This window comes from Rhinatrema bivittatum, chromosome 14 (genome assembly GCF_901001135.1).
Source record: "Rhinatrema bivittatum chromosome 14, aRhiBiv1.1, whole genome shotgun sequence".
In the NCBI taxonomy this organism is placed as follows: domain Eukaryota; kingdom Metazoa; phylum Chordata; class Amphibia; order Gymnophiona; family Rhinatrematidae; genus Rhinatrema; species Rhinatrema bivittatum.
Genome location: NC_042628.1, coordinates 4,331,856 through 4,347,182, shown reverse-complemented (window position 1 = coordinate 4,347,182; position 15,327 = coordinate 4,331,856). Strand labels below are relative to the sequence as shown.

Genomic DNA, 15,327 nt, shown 5'->3' with positions numbered 1-15,327 from the left:
CAGGAGCTATGTCACTGAAGAAAGCTGTGAAACATGCTCAGGACTGAAGACAGCATAAAGCAACTGGACAGAAGGAACTCCACGGACTTCATGGGGAGAGGGGAGCATTAAACCTGTTCTGAAAGGTGCGGCAGACAAGAAGGAACAGAATCTTACAAACCCCCAAAAAATCCAATAGGAAACAAGAAGGCAGCTGTGCTTCAGTGCGCTGTCTGGTACGTGCGAGCAAAAATATGCCTTATTTATAAAGTACACACATAGCATTTAAACTGCTGTTGCTGCACTTCCTCCTCTACAGCCTTTAGCACACAGACTGACCCTATACAGAGCCTCTCTCTCCCCCCCTCCCCCACTCTGGTTTGACTCCTGCACCTCATGAGGAGCAGTGGCAAAGTTACACAGGTAACATACGTTGCTTTTGCAAAATTTGTGGTTATGTGCGTCAGTCTTGGCCCCGCCCCTTTTCCACCTTCTTTATTCTGTACATGAGTATATACATGTACGTGCGACCTTCCTGGCTTCTTAAAATTGGCGTGGCTCACCCGTGGCCCACGTACGTGCATATGTGGCCACTTTTGCATGAGCAACGCTTTTAAAATCTACCTGTAAGGCTAGTGATGCAGAAAATCATGTGACTGAAGGACTGGGTAGATGCTGGCAGGCGTGTCGTGACAAGGTGGGCTGATATGTTTTGCTCTAATATGGCATAATAAAATATTACGAGGGAATGCTATCCAATGTCGGCAAATTATCCTCTAAATACAATTAAAAATGTTCCTTTATGGCTGTAGCACCTGCGCCATACGGTATCTCCCATGTTCTTTTGAACCCTATTGGTAGATTCCCATAGAGAGGTTGTGAGCACGCTGGAAGTTTGTTCAGTTCAATGAGCCACAAGCTGCAGTTTGGTGTTGCATTAGTCTGCATCACTTTGGCAGGTTACTTGGTTGTTTGTTTTTTTAAGATTAGTTAATAAAAATGAAAGCTCTCTGTTCTGTGACCTGTCACCTGACCTATGGTTTCTAAAGATTCACTTCAACTTGAATTACTTTTTGGCTCAGAGTAGATGTGACTCGGTTATTTACACTTTCGAATAATAGAAGGACTAGGGGGCATTCCATGAAGTTAGCAAGTAGCACATTTAAGACTAATCGGAGAAAATTCTTTTTCACTCAACGCACAATAAAGCTCTGGAATTTGTTGCCAGAGGATGTAGTTAGTGTAGCTGGGTTCAAAAAAGGTTTGGATAAGTTCTTGGAGGAGAAGTCTATTAACGGCTATTAATCAAGTTTACTTAGGGAATAAGCACTGCTATTAATTGCATCAGTAGCATGGGATCTTCTTAGTGTTTGGGTAATTGCCAGGTTCTTGTGGCCTGGTTTTTGGCCTCTGTTGGAAACAGGATGCTGGGCTTGATGGACCCTTGGTCTGACCCAGCATGGCAATTTCTTATGTTCTTATGTAAGACAGAAAATGGGAAAACACTTTTTGCTTCTTTTCATACTTAAATAGTAATGGTTGCCTTACTAATATTTGGTTTAGATGTGAGGTCACCAAGTAAAAGGTGCTCAGCAAGATAGTTGTACAGATTATTCTCTTCCCCTCAAAGTAATATTAACAACAGTAATGCTGTAGGGTCCGAATTCACTTTCCCAGTGGCCAAGAAGGGAAAGTACTCCTGCCCAAGCTTATTTTTTTGTGCTTCTTAGTAATTCATTTGTGCTCGTACTCCACCCCAGGCTTTGGGGATAACACTACTAAGGTGCCGGGGATTCAGAGAGTCCAGTTCCACACATGCAGTCGAGCTAAGGAAGCAGGTAAACAACTACCCTGTCTTTAAACTCCAAGCTTTAATGAATGAAATCAAGTCTCTGTCCTGATTTCTGAAACAGCACAGGGACCAGCCTCCGGCCTCAACTCAAACCCTGCGTTTAATTATGCACCTGATCTTAGCTAAAAGGCTGAGAAATGATCTTCTACTACTACTCCTCCATATTTCTATGGCGCTGCACCTGGGGGATGACCCCCATCTAGTGTTAGGCGAAGGCACGGCACAGCCTTGTAGAGAAATTTATTATAAAGCCACCCAGGCTGCACGGTCTTCAAACTGAAATTTCTTGCCAAACGCAGGCCGTCCTGCTACCAGTCTGCCTTGTAGTTACTACGCCCATGGTCCGCAGGACCTGCCCAGCGCTCGGCATTCTGGGACTCGTAGTCTCACTGGACCATAGCGCCCGCAGCGCTCGGCTTTCTGGGATTCGTAGTCTCGTGCCCTTCGTTGTGGAAATATTTTGTGCCATCGGTATAGCTTAAGAAACCCGCTGCCACCCCGCTCTCTCTCCGCTAGCCCGTTTTATTTCTAATAATGCTGCCGCCGGCGGTCTCCGCTTCCGTGTCCCGGAAGTGGTTAGGTGAACGCGGGGTTAGGCGGAAGTGACGGAAGGAGCGGGAAGTTGGAAGGGGAGAGACGGAAGCCCTGGAAGCCGATCGCTCTCCTAGTTCTGCCTGAGAGGGATGGTGAGGGCTTGCTTTACGCTTGGAGTAAGAAAAACAAGAGGCGCAGAGCTGTGCGGTAGCTTTGATGCCCGTCCCGTGCCCCCCCCCCCCCCCCCTTTTCACTTCTCGTACCCGGGTGCCGCCGCCGCCGCCACCCTCCTGTACAGCCCAACTGCTTCCCGCTCCTTCCCCCACCCCCGGGTGACGCCGCTCTGCGCTCCCTTCCCCTCCTCTCCAGGCGACCTCCCGCCGCCAGGTAAGAACATAAGAACTTGCCATACAGGGTCAGACCGAGGGTCCATCAAGCCCAGCATCCTGTGTCCAACAGTGGCCAATCCAGGCCATAAGAACCTGGCAGGTACCCAAACCTTTTTTTTTTTTTTTAACTCAGCTATGTTAACTGTACTAATCACATCCTCTGGCAACGAATTCCAGAGTTTAATTGTGCGTTGAGTAAAAAAGAACTTTCTCCGATTAGTTTTAAATGTGCCCCATGCTAACTTCATGGAGTGTCCCCTAGTCCTTCTACTATCCGAAAGAGTAAATAACCGATTCACATCTACCCGTTCTAGACCTCTCATGATTTTAAACACCTCTATCATATCCCCCCTCAGTCGTCTCTTCTGCAAGCTGAAAAGTCCTAACCTCTTTAGTCTTTCCTCATAGGGGAGTTGTTCCATTCCCCTTATCATTTTGGTCGCCCTTCTCTGTTCCTTCTCCATCACAATTATATCTTTTTTGAGATGCGGCAACCAGAATTGTACACAGTATTCAAGGTGCGGTCTCACCATGGAGTGATACAGAGGCATTATGACATTTTCCGTTTTATTCACCATTCCCTTCCTAATAATTCCTAACATTCTGTTTGCTTTTTTGACTGCTGCAGCACACTGAGCCGACCATTTTAAAGTATTATCCACTATGATGCCTAGATCTTTTTCCTGGGTGGTAGCTCCTAATATGGAACCTAACATTGTGTAACTACAGCAAGGGTTATTTTTCCCTTAATGCAACACCTTGCACTTGTCCACATTAAATTTCATCTGCCATTTGGATGACTAATCTTCCAGTCTTGCAAGGTCCTCCTGTAATGTATCACAGTCTGCTTGTGATTTAACTACTCTGAATAATTTTGTATCAGCCACAAATTTGATAACCTCACTCATCGTATTCCTTTCCAGATCATTTATATATATATTGAAAAGCACCGGTCCAAGTACAGATCCCTGAGGTACTCCACTGTTTACCCTTTTCCAATGAGAAAATGGACCATTTAATCCTACTCTGACACCTCTGAATTGCATCATTTTTAGCTTTCCTGTCCACCAGTATGTTAATACTTCCATGATTACTTTTATTTCCAGATACCCAACCTCATAAGAACGAAATATATGCCACACTGAGTCACACCAAGGGTCCATCAAGCATGTTTTCAACATTTTTCCTGCCCCACCCATCAATGCCTTGGCATACTTAAAACATTTTTATGAACTGCCTTCCTGACCCAAGGGGCTGCCTGTAATGGTGCACAACAAAACATAATGACAATAACTCATCGCTCATAAGCTTAAAAACATAATACATACAAAAACTGAAATCACCTTTCTCATGATGACATAACATGCACACAATTCATAGTCCTGCATTCACACTGCTCATTCACGTTACGACCCATAAAACGCTCCTCACTTCTCATCCAGTCCTCATTATCACTCTATCTACCCTTCCCAGCGCATGCCACCTTCTTTTGTCCCCACTCATAAAAATGTAGAAACATGATGGCAGAAAAAACCCATGCAGCCTGTCTGGCCTGCCCATCTACCCAACTAATTCAGCTCACAACCCCTACCACTCCCTTAGAGATCCCAGGCTTTCTTATTTATTTATTTATTTATTTAAGGTTTTTTTATACCGGCATTCATGAACTCGTTCACATCATGTCGGTTTACAGAAAACAGGGGTGCGGATAATACAACCAAAAAACATAAATAACGTGATGAAGAGAAGCAGTTACAATTAACAAGGGCTAATGAACTGGGAATGTAAGAAATAGAAAGAGATAGAGGAGAATAATTATATACAAAAGTTCAATATAAATATGGTGTCTCATATGTACAGTCTCTGAGTAGAGAGTTTGTTTATGGTGCATCTTAGGTAGAGTTCGAGAAGGCTTGCCTGAAAAGCCATGTCTTGAGTCTTTTCCTAAAGGTTAGGAGACATGGTTCGTTTCTGAGTTCTGGAGGGATGGAGTTCCATAACTGTGGGCCTGCGGTGGAAAGGGCTCGGTCTCTTAAGGTGCTGTGATTAGTGGTTTTCGTGGGTGGAACAATGAGGCATCCTCTGTAGGCTTCCCTGGTCGGTCTTGTGGATTTGTGGAAGCGGGGAGGAATTTGTAGATCGATTGTGGTATGTTGGTGAATGATTTTGTATATCAAGGTGATGGATTTATAGATGACTCTGAAATGAATTGGTAACCAGTGGAGGTCTTGTAGCACTGGGGAGATATGGTCTCTTTTCTTAGTGTTTGTCAGTAGACGGGCTGCTGCGTTTTGGACCATTTGGAGCGGTTTCTTGACTTCAGATACTTTTCTTGTCTCCACCACCTCCAAGGAGAGGCTACTTCATGCGTTCACTACCCTCTCTATTAAGAAATTTTTCCTTGGGTTACTCCTGAGTCCCGGAAGTATCATTGTCTAAGATAAGATTGAGTAGGATACAGCCTTCTCTGTAGTTGTACTTAGATTGTGAAACTCCTTCCTTAAGGAGATTCAGCTCTGTAGGGATTAGATGATTTTAGAAGATCATCGGAAGACATGGATATTTTATCAGGCTTATACATAGATTGCATTTCTAGTTTTATGAGTTGATTGCTGCTAGTTCCAAATTTTTCTGAGTTATAATCTGAATTGTTTTTAGTTTGGTTGATTTTTTTAAGTAATGTGATATTCTGTTGTTCATTTCTGATTTGATGTTATTTTATGGTGTATTATCAGTTATAAAATATTTTTCTATTTCTGCCTTGAGCAGATTTGTAACGATGGTTTAGAAATGTGATAAACGAAATCATTTGTATGATTTGAAAATGCTATGTGCATACCCGGTGATTTTTATAAATTTTTTATTAAACGTTTGCTGATTACTTTGGAGAGGGCAAGCCACTACAGCACTCAGGGATTAAAAATGCTGGCCCCTTTGAGGATTCATTGTAAGCAAATGCATGTGTTTTTCTTTGAGGTCTTCATTGAAGATGCGGTCTGGAAGTACAGAGATGGAACCAAGAGCTGCATCTTTCACATCGGAGAATAGTGTGGTGGTCATTAGTGATGACGAAGCAGAAAGCACGCTTGGTAATTCAGTAATATTTGTTGAATGCTCGGGTAAGTGCACTGTTCATCCTTTGTCTCTCACACACTTGGCTGATTTTAGGATTCCCTGATTCCGTTTTATCATAATGATGTAAAATTCTATTTATTTGTTATTTATTTGATTTATATTCTATGTTTTTGTACTTCAGAGTGGATTACATTCAGGTACTGAGGGAATTCTCCTACCCCCAGTGAACTTACAATCTAAGGGCCAGATTCATCATCTCCCAGAATGGGAGAAATGCCTTAGTGATTCAGGCCCTAAGTTTATAGGGCTCAGATTTAACCCAAAAAATCAACTTCCTTGCTGCATCAGGCCATAGATTGATGATCCGTTCGCTGTCCTCTAACAGCTGATCATTATGGATCTCTGCGCCTTCTCTCACACTCTGGCCACTCCCAACTTCATTAAAACAGTAATGCAGGGGCAGAGGTCGCTGTGTAGGCAGTGCTTCTGGGCCCTTTCCTCCGCACTGGAGCACTGGCTCCCTACTGTTGCCTGCAACCACCCTGTTCCTCCAGGTTTCATGAGGCAGCACACCAGAAAGACCAATCACGCCCGGGGTCGCCCCTGTTGTGCATCTCCCTGTGCCAGCCTCCTGCTTCCTGGCTTCTGCTCACTGCTACCACCCTGTTCCTCCAGGTTTCATGAGGCAGCACACCAGACAGACCAATCACGCCCGGGGTCGCCCCTGTTGTGCATCTCCCTGTGCCAGCCTCCTGCTTCCTGGCTTCTGCTCCCTGCAACCACCCTGTTCCTCCAGGTTTCATGAGGCAGCACACCAGAAAGACCAATCTCGCCCGGGGTCGCCCCTGTTGTGCATCTCCCCGTGCCAGCCTCCTGCTTCCTGGCTTCTGCTCACTGCAACCACCCTGTTCCTCCAGGTTTCATGAGGCAGCACACCAGACAGACCAATCACGCCCGGGGTCGCCCCTGTTGTGCATCTCCCTGTGCCAGCCTCCTGCTTCCTGGCTTCTGCTCACTGCAACCACCCTGTTCCTCCAGGTTTCATGAGGCAGCACACCAGACAGACCAATCACGCCCGGGGTCGCCCCTGTTGTGCATCTCCCTGTGCCAGCCTCCTGCTTCCTGGCTTCTGCTCACTGCAACCACCCTGTTCCTCCAGGTTTCATGAGGCAGCACACCAGACAGACCAATCACGCCCGGGGTCGCCCCTGTTGTGCATCTCCCTGTGCCAGCCTCCTGCTTCCTGGCTTCTGCTCACTGCAACCACCCTGTTCCTCCAGGTTTCATGAGGCAGCACACCAGACAGACCAATCACGCCCGGGGTCGCCCCTGTTGTGCATCTCCCTGTGCCAGCCTCCTGCTTCCTGGCTTCTGCTCACTGCAACCACCCTGTTCCTCCAGGTTTCATGAGGTAGCACACCAGACAGACCAATCACGCCCGTGGTCGTCCCTGTTGTGCATCTCCCTGTGCCAGCCTCCTGCTTCCTGGCTTCTGCTCACTGCAACCACCCTGTTCCTCCAGGTTTCATGAGGCAGCACACCAGACAGACCAATCACGCCCGGGGTCGCCCCTGTTGTGCATCTCCCTGTGCCAGCCTCCTGCTTCCTGGCTTCTGCTCACTGCAACCACCCTGTTCCTCCAGGTTTCATGAGGCAGCACACCAGACAGACCAATCACGCCCGGGGTCGCCCCTGTTGTGCATCTCCCTGTGCCAGCCTCCTGCTTCCTGGCTTCTGCTCACTGCAACCACCCTGTTCCTCCAGGTTTCATGAGGCAGCACACCAGACAGACCAATCACGCCCGGGGTCGTCCCTGTTGTGCATCTCCCTGTGCCAGCCTCCTGCTTCCTGGCTTCTGCTCACTGCAACCACCCTGTTCCTCCAGGTTTCGTGAGGCAGCACACCAGACAGACCAATCACGCCCGGGGTCGCCCCTGTTGTGCATCTCCCTGTGCCAGCCTCCTGCTTCCTGGCTTCTGCTCACTGCAACCACCCTGTTCCTCCAGGTTTCATGAGGCAGCACACCAGACAGACCAATCACGCCCGGGGTCGCCCCTGTTGTGCATCTCCCCGTGCCAGCCTCCTGCTTCCTGGCATAATTTTATATTTCTTTTTCAGAGGAATCGGCTTTGGAAGAGAAGACTCCTGAAGAGGTGGTAGATGACGAAATAGCTGTTACATTCAGTAGAAAAGCGAATGTGTTGCCCCATGCCAGATACGACTGCACGGCACATCCATTTGTGTAAGAAATCCATAGCAACACAAAGTTTACCCTAGTCTCGTTCAGACAGTCCACATCCTTATGGTCTTTGTAGGGGCGGGGGTTGGTCTCCAAATGGAACCAAGTGCTCAACGTCACAAAGACCTGAAGTCCTGGCCCCTTCTGTTCTCCAGAACAGACATTTTGTATTGCATTGGGAGTGAATAAGCCCTGCACTGTGCCTAATGCCAAAACAGATCTGAGCCATCGGTACGTAGGTGACACTCGGCTCTTTCCAGGGTTTTTTCTTTTCTGTAAATGAAACAAAACCAAACTTGGTGTGCTTGTTTTTTCCTGTAATGTACAGCAGCTTGAAACTTGTTCATTTTGTCAACTTTATTCAGGAGAACAGAATATGACGTGAGCGCTCCCTTAGAGAGAAATAAGGATGTGTGTGGACAGTGCTTCTGCTATCTGTGCGATAAACTCGCCTCTCTGGTAAGTGGGGTGGTTAACGTTTGATTCGGTGTTGGAACGTGGGGCTGAGAGGAAGGGCGATGCCAGCTTTAAGGCAGGGCGTGGTAACAGAGGATTCCTACTACTGGGGTTCTCCTCTGGGTGCTTGCTTGCATGATCCCCGTGTGGAAGTGTGCAGAAGAGAGATGGTTTTAAAAGCCCATACACGCTTCTCTGCAGACATGGCTTTTACAATTATCTTCTTAAAGGACTGATTTGAATATTCACTGATTTTCCACCTTTGGCTGTCAAATGGAACCAAACTTTCAAAACAGTTTGACTTTGAAGCGAAGGATCGCCAGGCACCATGGAAAACAGTCGGCAACTGTTCTCAAAAGCCCTTTGGAGAGAGTTGGATGAGGCCTGTACCATACCTGCCCTCCCAGAATTGTTTCTTGGTGATCAGGGATGTGCTGTCATCACAGTGGCATTTGCTGTTTCTTTTTGTATCATTTCCCATCTGAAGTGATACAAAAAGCACAATTTTAACAAGTGCTAAATGGCTTTCTCGTGAGCTGAAATGCAAAACTGAAACAAAAAAAAAAGAAAAAAATAGTAAATAAAATGAAAACAAATGAAGTAAAATGTTTCCACGCACTCCCCTGACACTCATAGTTTTATTTCTTTCTTCCTTTTATTTATGTATTTTTCTTTTAACTGTATGTTTTAGGGCAATAATCCGTTAGGTTTTGGTCCGTACCTGCAGATATTTGCTCTTGACCACCATTTGGGTGCCTCTTGCTGTGACCCACAACTTGGTTGACGTTTTGAATTATAGTTGTGCAGGAAGAACGGCTGCCGAAAATTACTTTCTTCTTTAATTTTCATGTGAAAATGGTTGTTTTTAGTATGACAGAGTACATTTGTATGAAAAATAATAAAATAAATTGTAAATGTTTCCATGAAAACATAGACTATGAAAGCAGCTGACGCCCGTTAGGCCCATCCGCTGGGCCCAATTTTCATTCCTGGTGCAGGGCCCCAGACCCCAGTTACGATCAGCTGTGCAGAGCCCTGAAGCCACGAGGGGAATGATTAAGATCTTCTCCTTGTGTCTTCACAAATAGGGATCCTGCGTGCTCACCCCAACCTTTACTGAATTTCTTAAAAAAAAAAAAAAGAAATTCTCCATTGGGAGAGTTCCGCTTTGGAGAAAAGACATGGATTTTAATTGTTGCTTATTTAAATGTAATCAAAGCTTAAGTACCATATGCTTTCTTCAGCCTGCACTGATTAGGTTTCTCGGATGTTGCTCTGTGTTTGCAATTGAAAATGTGCCTGTTTTTCTCGCCCGTTGTAACAGTGTCCATATTGGACCACCCCTTCCATTTGCCACTGCAATGCACACAACAAGAGTAAGTACTGGAAGGCTGCCCGGGACACTTCCCTGGCAGGTGTGCTTACCATGTTCAACCTGGACCTCACGGAAATAGACGCAAACCTTCGCCAAGGAGGTAAGCCATGTGCTTCAGGACGGTCTTTAAAATTTAAATAAACATAAGGTTTTAGGATTTTTATAACCTGTACTTCTCTCTATTTCTACATCTTCATGTGATTGTATGGGACTGCGTCTGTCTTTTCTGCTTTGGTGAAATTCATTAATGCGTTAATGTGAAAAATCCTGTACATTTTTCATTTGTAGGTAATTATTTGCTAAAATTTATGCAGACGCTCTCAGTGCAATATAACAGTTATTTAGCAGGAGAGCAAGTCGCTCGAGAGGATCTGTATCCCTGCATGTGCAGCTGTCATGGACAGAATCGGAAAGGCGTGGGATGCCATAAGTGCAGCTACCATCATACGGAGACGACGACATACAGGTGGCGTGTCATACGTGAATGACGACCTAGAGGTGGTGTCCCAGTATTGAGGGGAGAACCACTTAAATGCAGAAGGGAACTTAAAGTGCATTGTCTAGCAGAGAACTGAACCCAGACATTCCAGCCTTAACCAGTAGATTAAAATGTTTTTGTAAGAACATGTGTGTGTGAAAATGTTTAGTTTGCTTGCTTTTAATGGACTGAAAGTGCAAACAAAAATGCTAATTGAAAAATGTAAAAAATCAGCACTAACTGGCCCAAATTACAAAACCGAACATAAGAACGTGCCATACTGGGTCAGACCAAGGGTCCGTCAAGCCCAGCATCCTGTCTCCAACAGTGGCCAATCCAGGCCCTAAGAACCAGTGATTTGCAGCTTCCCCTAGGACTTGAGATCCCACTGCTAGCGTAGGTGAAGCAGCGTCACCCTGTCAGCCCATTCATTTGTTTGTCAGCCACTGTTGTCCTAACCAGCTTTTCTCCCTTTCATCTTCCCCTTCTAGCTATTCTCCTTTGCATGATATGGTGAGTGAGTTTCTAACTCAAGCAGAGCAAGAGAATCCAGAAACCGCAGCTGTCATGTTTTTGGGGGTAGCCAAGGAGCTAATGCTTCAGAAAGAGCCTCCGCAGTGAGTATTCCTCCTCCAGGAGGGAGCCTGGTTTGCAGGGAACACAAATCCTGTTGCTAGCACTTACTCTCGGCACAGCTGGTTATTTTAGTAGAAATATTTCTTCAAATTAATTTCACCCTTGCTTCTGCCCTTACTTATAATTATGAAAAAAAGCATAATTTGACCATGGAAATAGGGGTAGATGAGAGAGGATTTCTCTAAACCTAATGTGATTTAATCACACTGTATACATCCTCTTTGGAGGTGGAAGGCCAGTACTGACTCTGGAACACATAAAAATAAGAACTTAAGAACTTGCCATGCTGGGTCAGACCAAGGGTCTATCAAGCCCAGCATCCTGTTTCCAACAGTGGCCAATCCAGGCCACAAGAACCTGGCAAGTACCCAAACACTAAGAAAATCCCATGCTGCTGATGCCAGTAATAGCGGTGGCTATTCCCTAAGTCAACTTAATTAATAGCAGGTAATGGACTTCTCCTCCAAGAACTTATCCAATCCTTTTTTAAACACAGCTACACTAACTGCATGAACCACATTCTCTGGCAACAAATTCCAGAGTTTAATTGTGCGTTGAGTGAAAAAGAATTTTCTCCGATTAGTTTTAAATGTGCCCCATGCTAACTTCATGGAGTGTCCCCTAGTCTTTCTACTATCCGAAAGAGTAAATAACCGATTCACATCTACCCGTTCTAGACCTCTCATGATTTTAAATACCTCTATCATATCCCCCCTCAGTCGTCTCTTGTCCAAGCTGAAAAGTCCTAACCTCTTTAATCTTTCCTATAATATGAAATAAGAACATAAGGTTTGCTATATTGGGTCTGACCAAGGTCCATCAAGCCCAGTATCTTGTTTCCAACAGTGGTCAATCCAGGTCATCTCAGAGACATTTCAGTCATATGATGTGCATTCTGGATATTTTCTAGACATTCTGATGGACATATTTGGCTCTAATTACCCACCTTTCCTAAACCATACTCAAAGCGAGTTCCTGTTCATACCCCCAGATCAGTCCAGTCTCCTGGGTTTTGCCTCCCTGCCAGCAGATGGAGACAGAGAAGAAAAGCTTTACTGATACTCTTCCTTAACCTAGAGTGCTACCTGCAGTCCTTCAGTATTTCTCTCTCCAGCAGATGGCAGAGGTTTAAACTTGCAGTCTGAACTTACTTTAAAAAGTTCACCTCAGGAGGTTTTTTGAGGTTTCTGCTTCGGGTATCCAGGCTGTGGTATGCAGAGAACTTGTTTGTGCTGGGTTCAGTGGTTACAAGCGAAGGAGAGATTTTCTTCATCCTCCATGAAGCAGGCGGAACGCTTGGACGCAGCGGGAGCCTACGCGGCAGAAGCATTGTACCACTTAATTAGGACGTCATCCTGATGTCAGCGGCTTCGACCAGGTGGATGATAAGGTTAAGAGAGTGATCTGCGGATGTTTGGTAAAAGTCTCAGCTAGGAGCTATTCGGGGAGGGAGTGACTGGTGAAGCATCTGGGAGAGTCCAAGGGGCATAAATTGCCAGAAGACAAGACAAAGGGGAGAAGAAATCCTCTAAGGTCTGTTTGGGTTTTACAGACTAGAGAAGAGGCCCTTCACTAGTACAAAGGCAAAGCTTGGGCAGGACCAGGGGAGCTAAGTCCACTCTTCACTTCTGGTGACTGGGGGCAATTAGCCTACATTTCCGTGGAGTGGACCAAAATCACAACTGAGCAGGGAGTTGTAGGCGTGATAAAAGACGGCTATGCATTAGAATTTGCTCACAGGATATGGGAAGCCGCCATCGTCTCGTCTTGCGCTCCCCATGCCAAACAGGTGGCATTTTGCGGCATGCTGTATCGCTTGCCCCAGCTAGAGGTGAAAGTACTGCTTTTCCCGGAGGAATGGGGAAAATATTGGTCTTCCATTTATTTCGAGGTCCCAAAAAAGGAGGGGGATGTTCAGTCTAATTTTGGATTTAAAGAAGGTGACTGCGGCCCTGAGGGGGCCATGGCATTCGGTCATTGTGGCAGTTCACAGAAGAGAGTTCTGGCATTATTGGACCTCACAGAGACCTATCTACATATCTCATTTTCAGTCATGTGGGTTAATGACCGCACCATGCACGTTCACAGAGGTCATGGAGGCTGCAGCCCTTCAGAAGGGAGGAGTGCTGGTACGACTGACTCGTTTGGGCAAAGTTGGCGGACCTCTGCAGCTGGTGGTACAACGGGTCCTAGGGAGATTGAGGGCTCTGGGCTGGGCAAGGAGCCTAGAGAAGAGTCATCTAATGCCATCCCGGACCTTGGCGTGTCTGGGGGGGGTGTCTGGATTTGACCTCAGGATTGGCAGGGTATCTCACGAAGGAGAGGATGGTGAAGCTGCAGCGTGAGGTTTGCCACCTCTTGCAAATCAAGGTGCCCAGAGTTTGGGATTATTTACAGGTCCTAGGTTCTATGGCATTGATGACAGAACTGATTCCCTGGGCATTCGTGAATATGCGACCCTTCAGAGAGAGCCCCTCTCCCCCTGGATTCCATTATCAGAGGAGTTTCTTTCCTCTTCCACTGGTCTAGCCTATAATTCCCTAAGGGTAAGGTGCAGGGAGTGTGCCTGATCTCCCATCCGGATCTGGTTTAATTTCTTCGAGGGGGTTAAAACACTTGTGGCCCTGGTGAAGATGGTTGTGTCCCTTGTGGAATCTTAATTTAGTTCTGAGGGTGTTGTGTGAGGCTGCGTTCAAGGCATTGCAGAGGGCGACGCTAAAGGATTTTTAATTTAACAGGCTGAATGCAAGGCCATCAGGTCATCCACCATGCATGTGGGGTCATCGGGTTCCCAATCTGCATCAAATCGGCAGCCGGTGTATTTTAGTGGTAATTTGTTCGGCTAGAAGAATGTCAGAGCTGCAGACTTTGTCTTGTGCAGATCCCTTTTCTTCAGCTTACGGAGAATGGGGTTTCGTTCTGAACCGTGCCCTTATTTCTGCCGATGGTGGTTTGAACAGTGTAACTCCCATTCTTTTCCTAATTTGGATGTGAGGTGGGTGGTGTTGAAGTATCTCAGGGTGACTAATAGTTTCCGGACATCTCTTTGTGCCTTGGAATGGACCAAGGAACCCGGTGCAAAGCATCCAAGGATAATTTCTGGGACACCGAGGTGTGTTCTTATCTCACCCATTCTATAGAGTTTGCATTGGCTCCCTATTAAATGGAGGATCTCTTTTAAGATACTAATGTTAGTTTTTAAAGGTTTGAATGGTGGCGTTCCTGCAAGTTTTAATGCGGTGCTTAAGATCCACTAGCCAAATGCTTTTGAACGTTCCTTCTCCTTGACGAATCTCGTGAGAGACTGTTGTATGTGCAGGGCCCTGTAATGTGGAATTCTCTCCCTCAAAGTCTAAAGGACGAGTCCTCTCTATTAAAATTTAGGAAACTCCTAAAGACCGGTTTTGGGGGTTTTTTTCAGGCTCATGCTTAATGTGAATTTAAGTAGGCAGCAGATTTTATGATGTGCACTGACACATCAGAATAGACGGCCAGTACTGATTATGGACCAAAAAGGATTATGAATGTAGTCAGCTAGTGTTAAGGTTTTTTATGTTTTAAATGTGTCCTGTTTTGTTTTAATTATGTTTTATGAATTTATTTTATTTATTTATTAAGGCTTTTATATACCGACTTTCTTGATACAGATCAAATCAACTCGGTTTACATCGAACTAAGCAGTAACTATAAAAGAGACATTTAGAAGGAGCATAAAAAAATGTTTTATTGAAAATCACTTAGTCGTTTTGATTTGCGGCATATACGTTTTTAAATGATTGATTAATGCTGCATGCTGGATGGAGAATGCTATTGGCTTGGTGAACATTTGCAGAGATCGTCCGGAGCCGGAGAATCGAAGGCCTCATTTGACTCTAGTGTAGGCGACCCCCATGGGCCAGATTTCAGCTGGTATTTTCGCCACAGGAACTCTGTTGGGCGGCTGCTTGGATGTCTTTACGCACTTTCGCCAGACATTACCAATTGGATGTCCAAGATTTGGACTCCATCATTCTTAGAGAGTATGTTTTGCGAGCAGGACTATCGCATTCCTGCGTAAAATAGGAGAGCTTGGGTACATCCCAGAATCTGGACTGATCTGGGGTATGAACAGGAAAGGAAAATTGGTTCTTCCCTGCAAATATTCATTCCTGGAATACCACTACTCAGTCCAGAGCCCTGCCTGTTCAGGAACGCCCACTCGTCATGGCACTGGATACTGATGCAGGCTACTTTGTTTTGGCTAAATGAATGTTCTACTTCGTGTTTGAACAAATTTTTGATAGAGGCTCTGCCTTCCTTCTGCTCATTGAGGGG

At 45.7% G+C, this 15,327-nt stretch overlaps 1 protein-coding gene across 1 annotated transcript in view; it reads left to right on the top strand.

Annotated features, from left to right (window-relative positions):
* The first annotated feature begins 196 nt into the window (after positions 1-196).
* Positions 197-15,327, top strand: part of LOC115075718 — a 48,851-nt gene continuing 33,720 nt past the window's right edge. Inside the window, exons 1-7 of the mRNA XM_029576384.1 lie at positions 197-215; positions 5,731-5,873; positions 7,948-8,071; positions 8,434-8,527; positions 9,849-9,999; positions 10,188-10,365; positions 10,869-10,994. Of these exons, the coding sequence (XP_029432244.1) occupies positions 5,744-5,873; positions 7,948-8,071; positions 8,434-8,527; positions 9,849-9,999; positions 10,188-10,365; positions 10,869-10,994 (803 nt within the window). The 5' untranslated portion in view covers positions 197-215; positions 5,731-5,743. The remainder of the gene's footprint in view (positions 216-5,730; positions 5,874-7,947; positions 8,072-8,433; positions 8,528-9,848; positions 10,000-10,187; positions 10,366-10,868; positions 10,995-15,327) is intronic.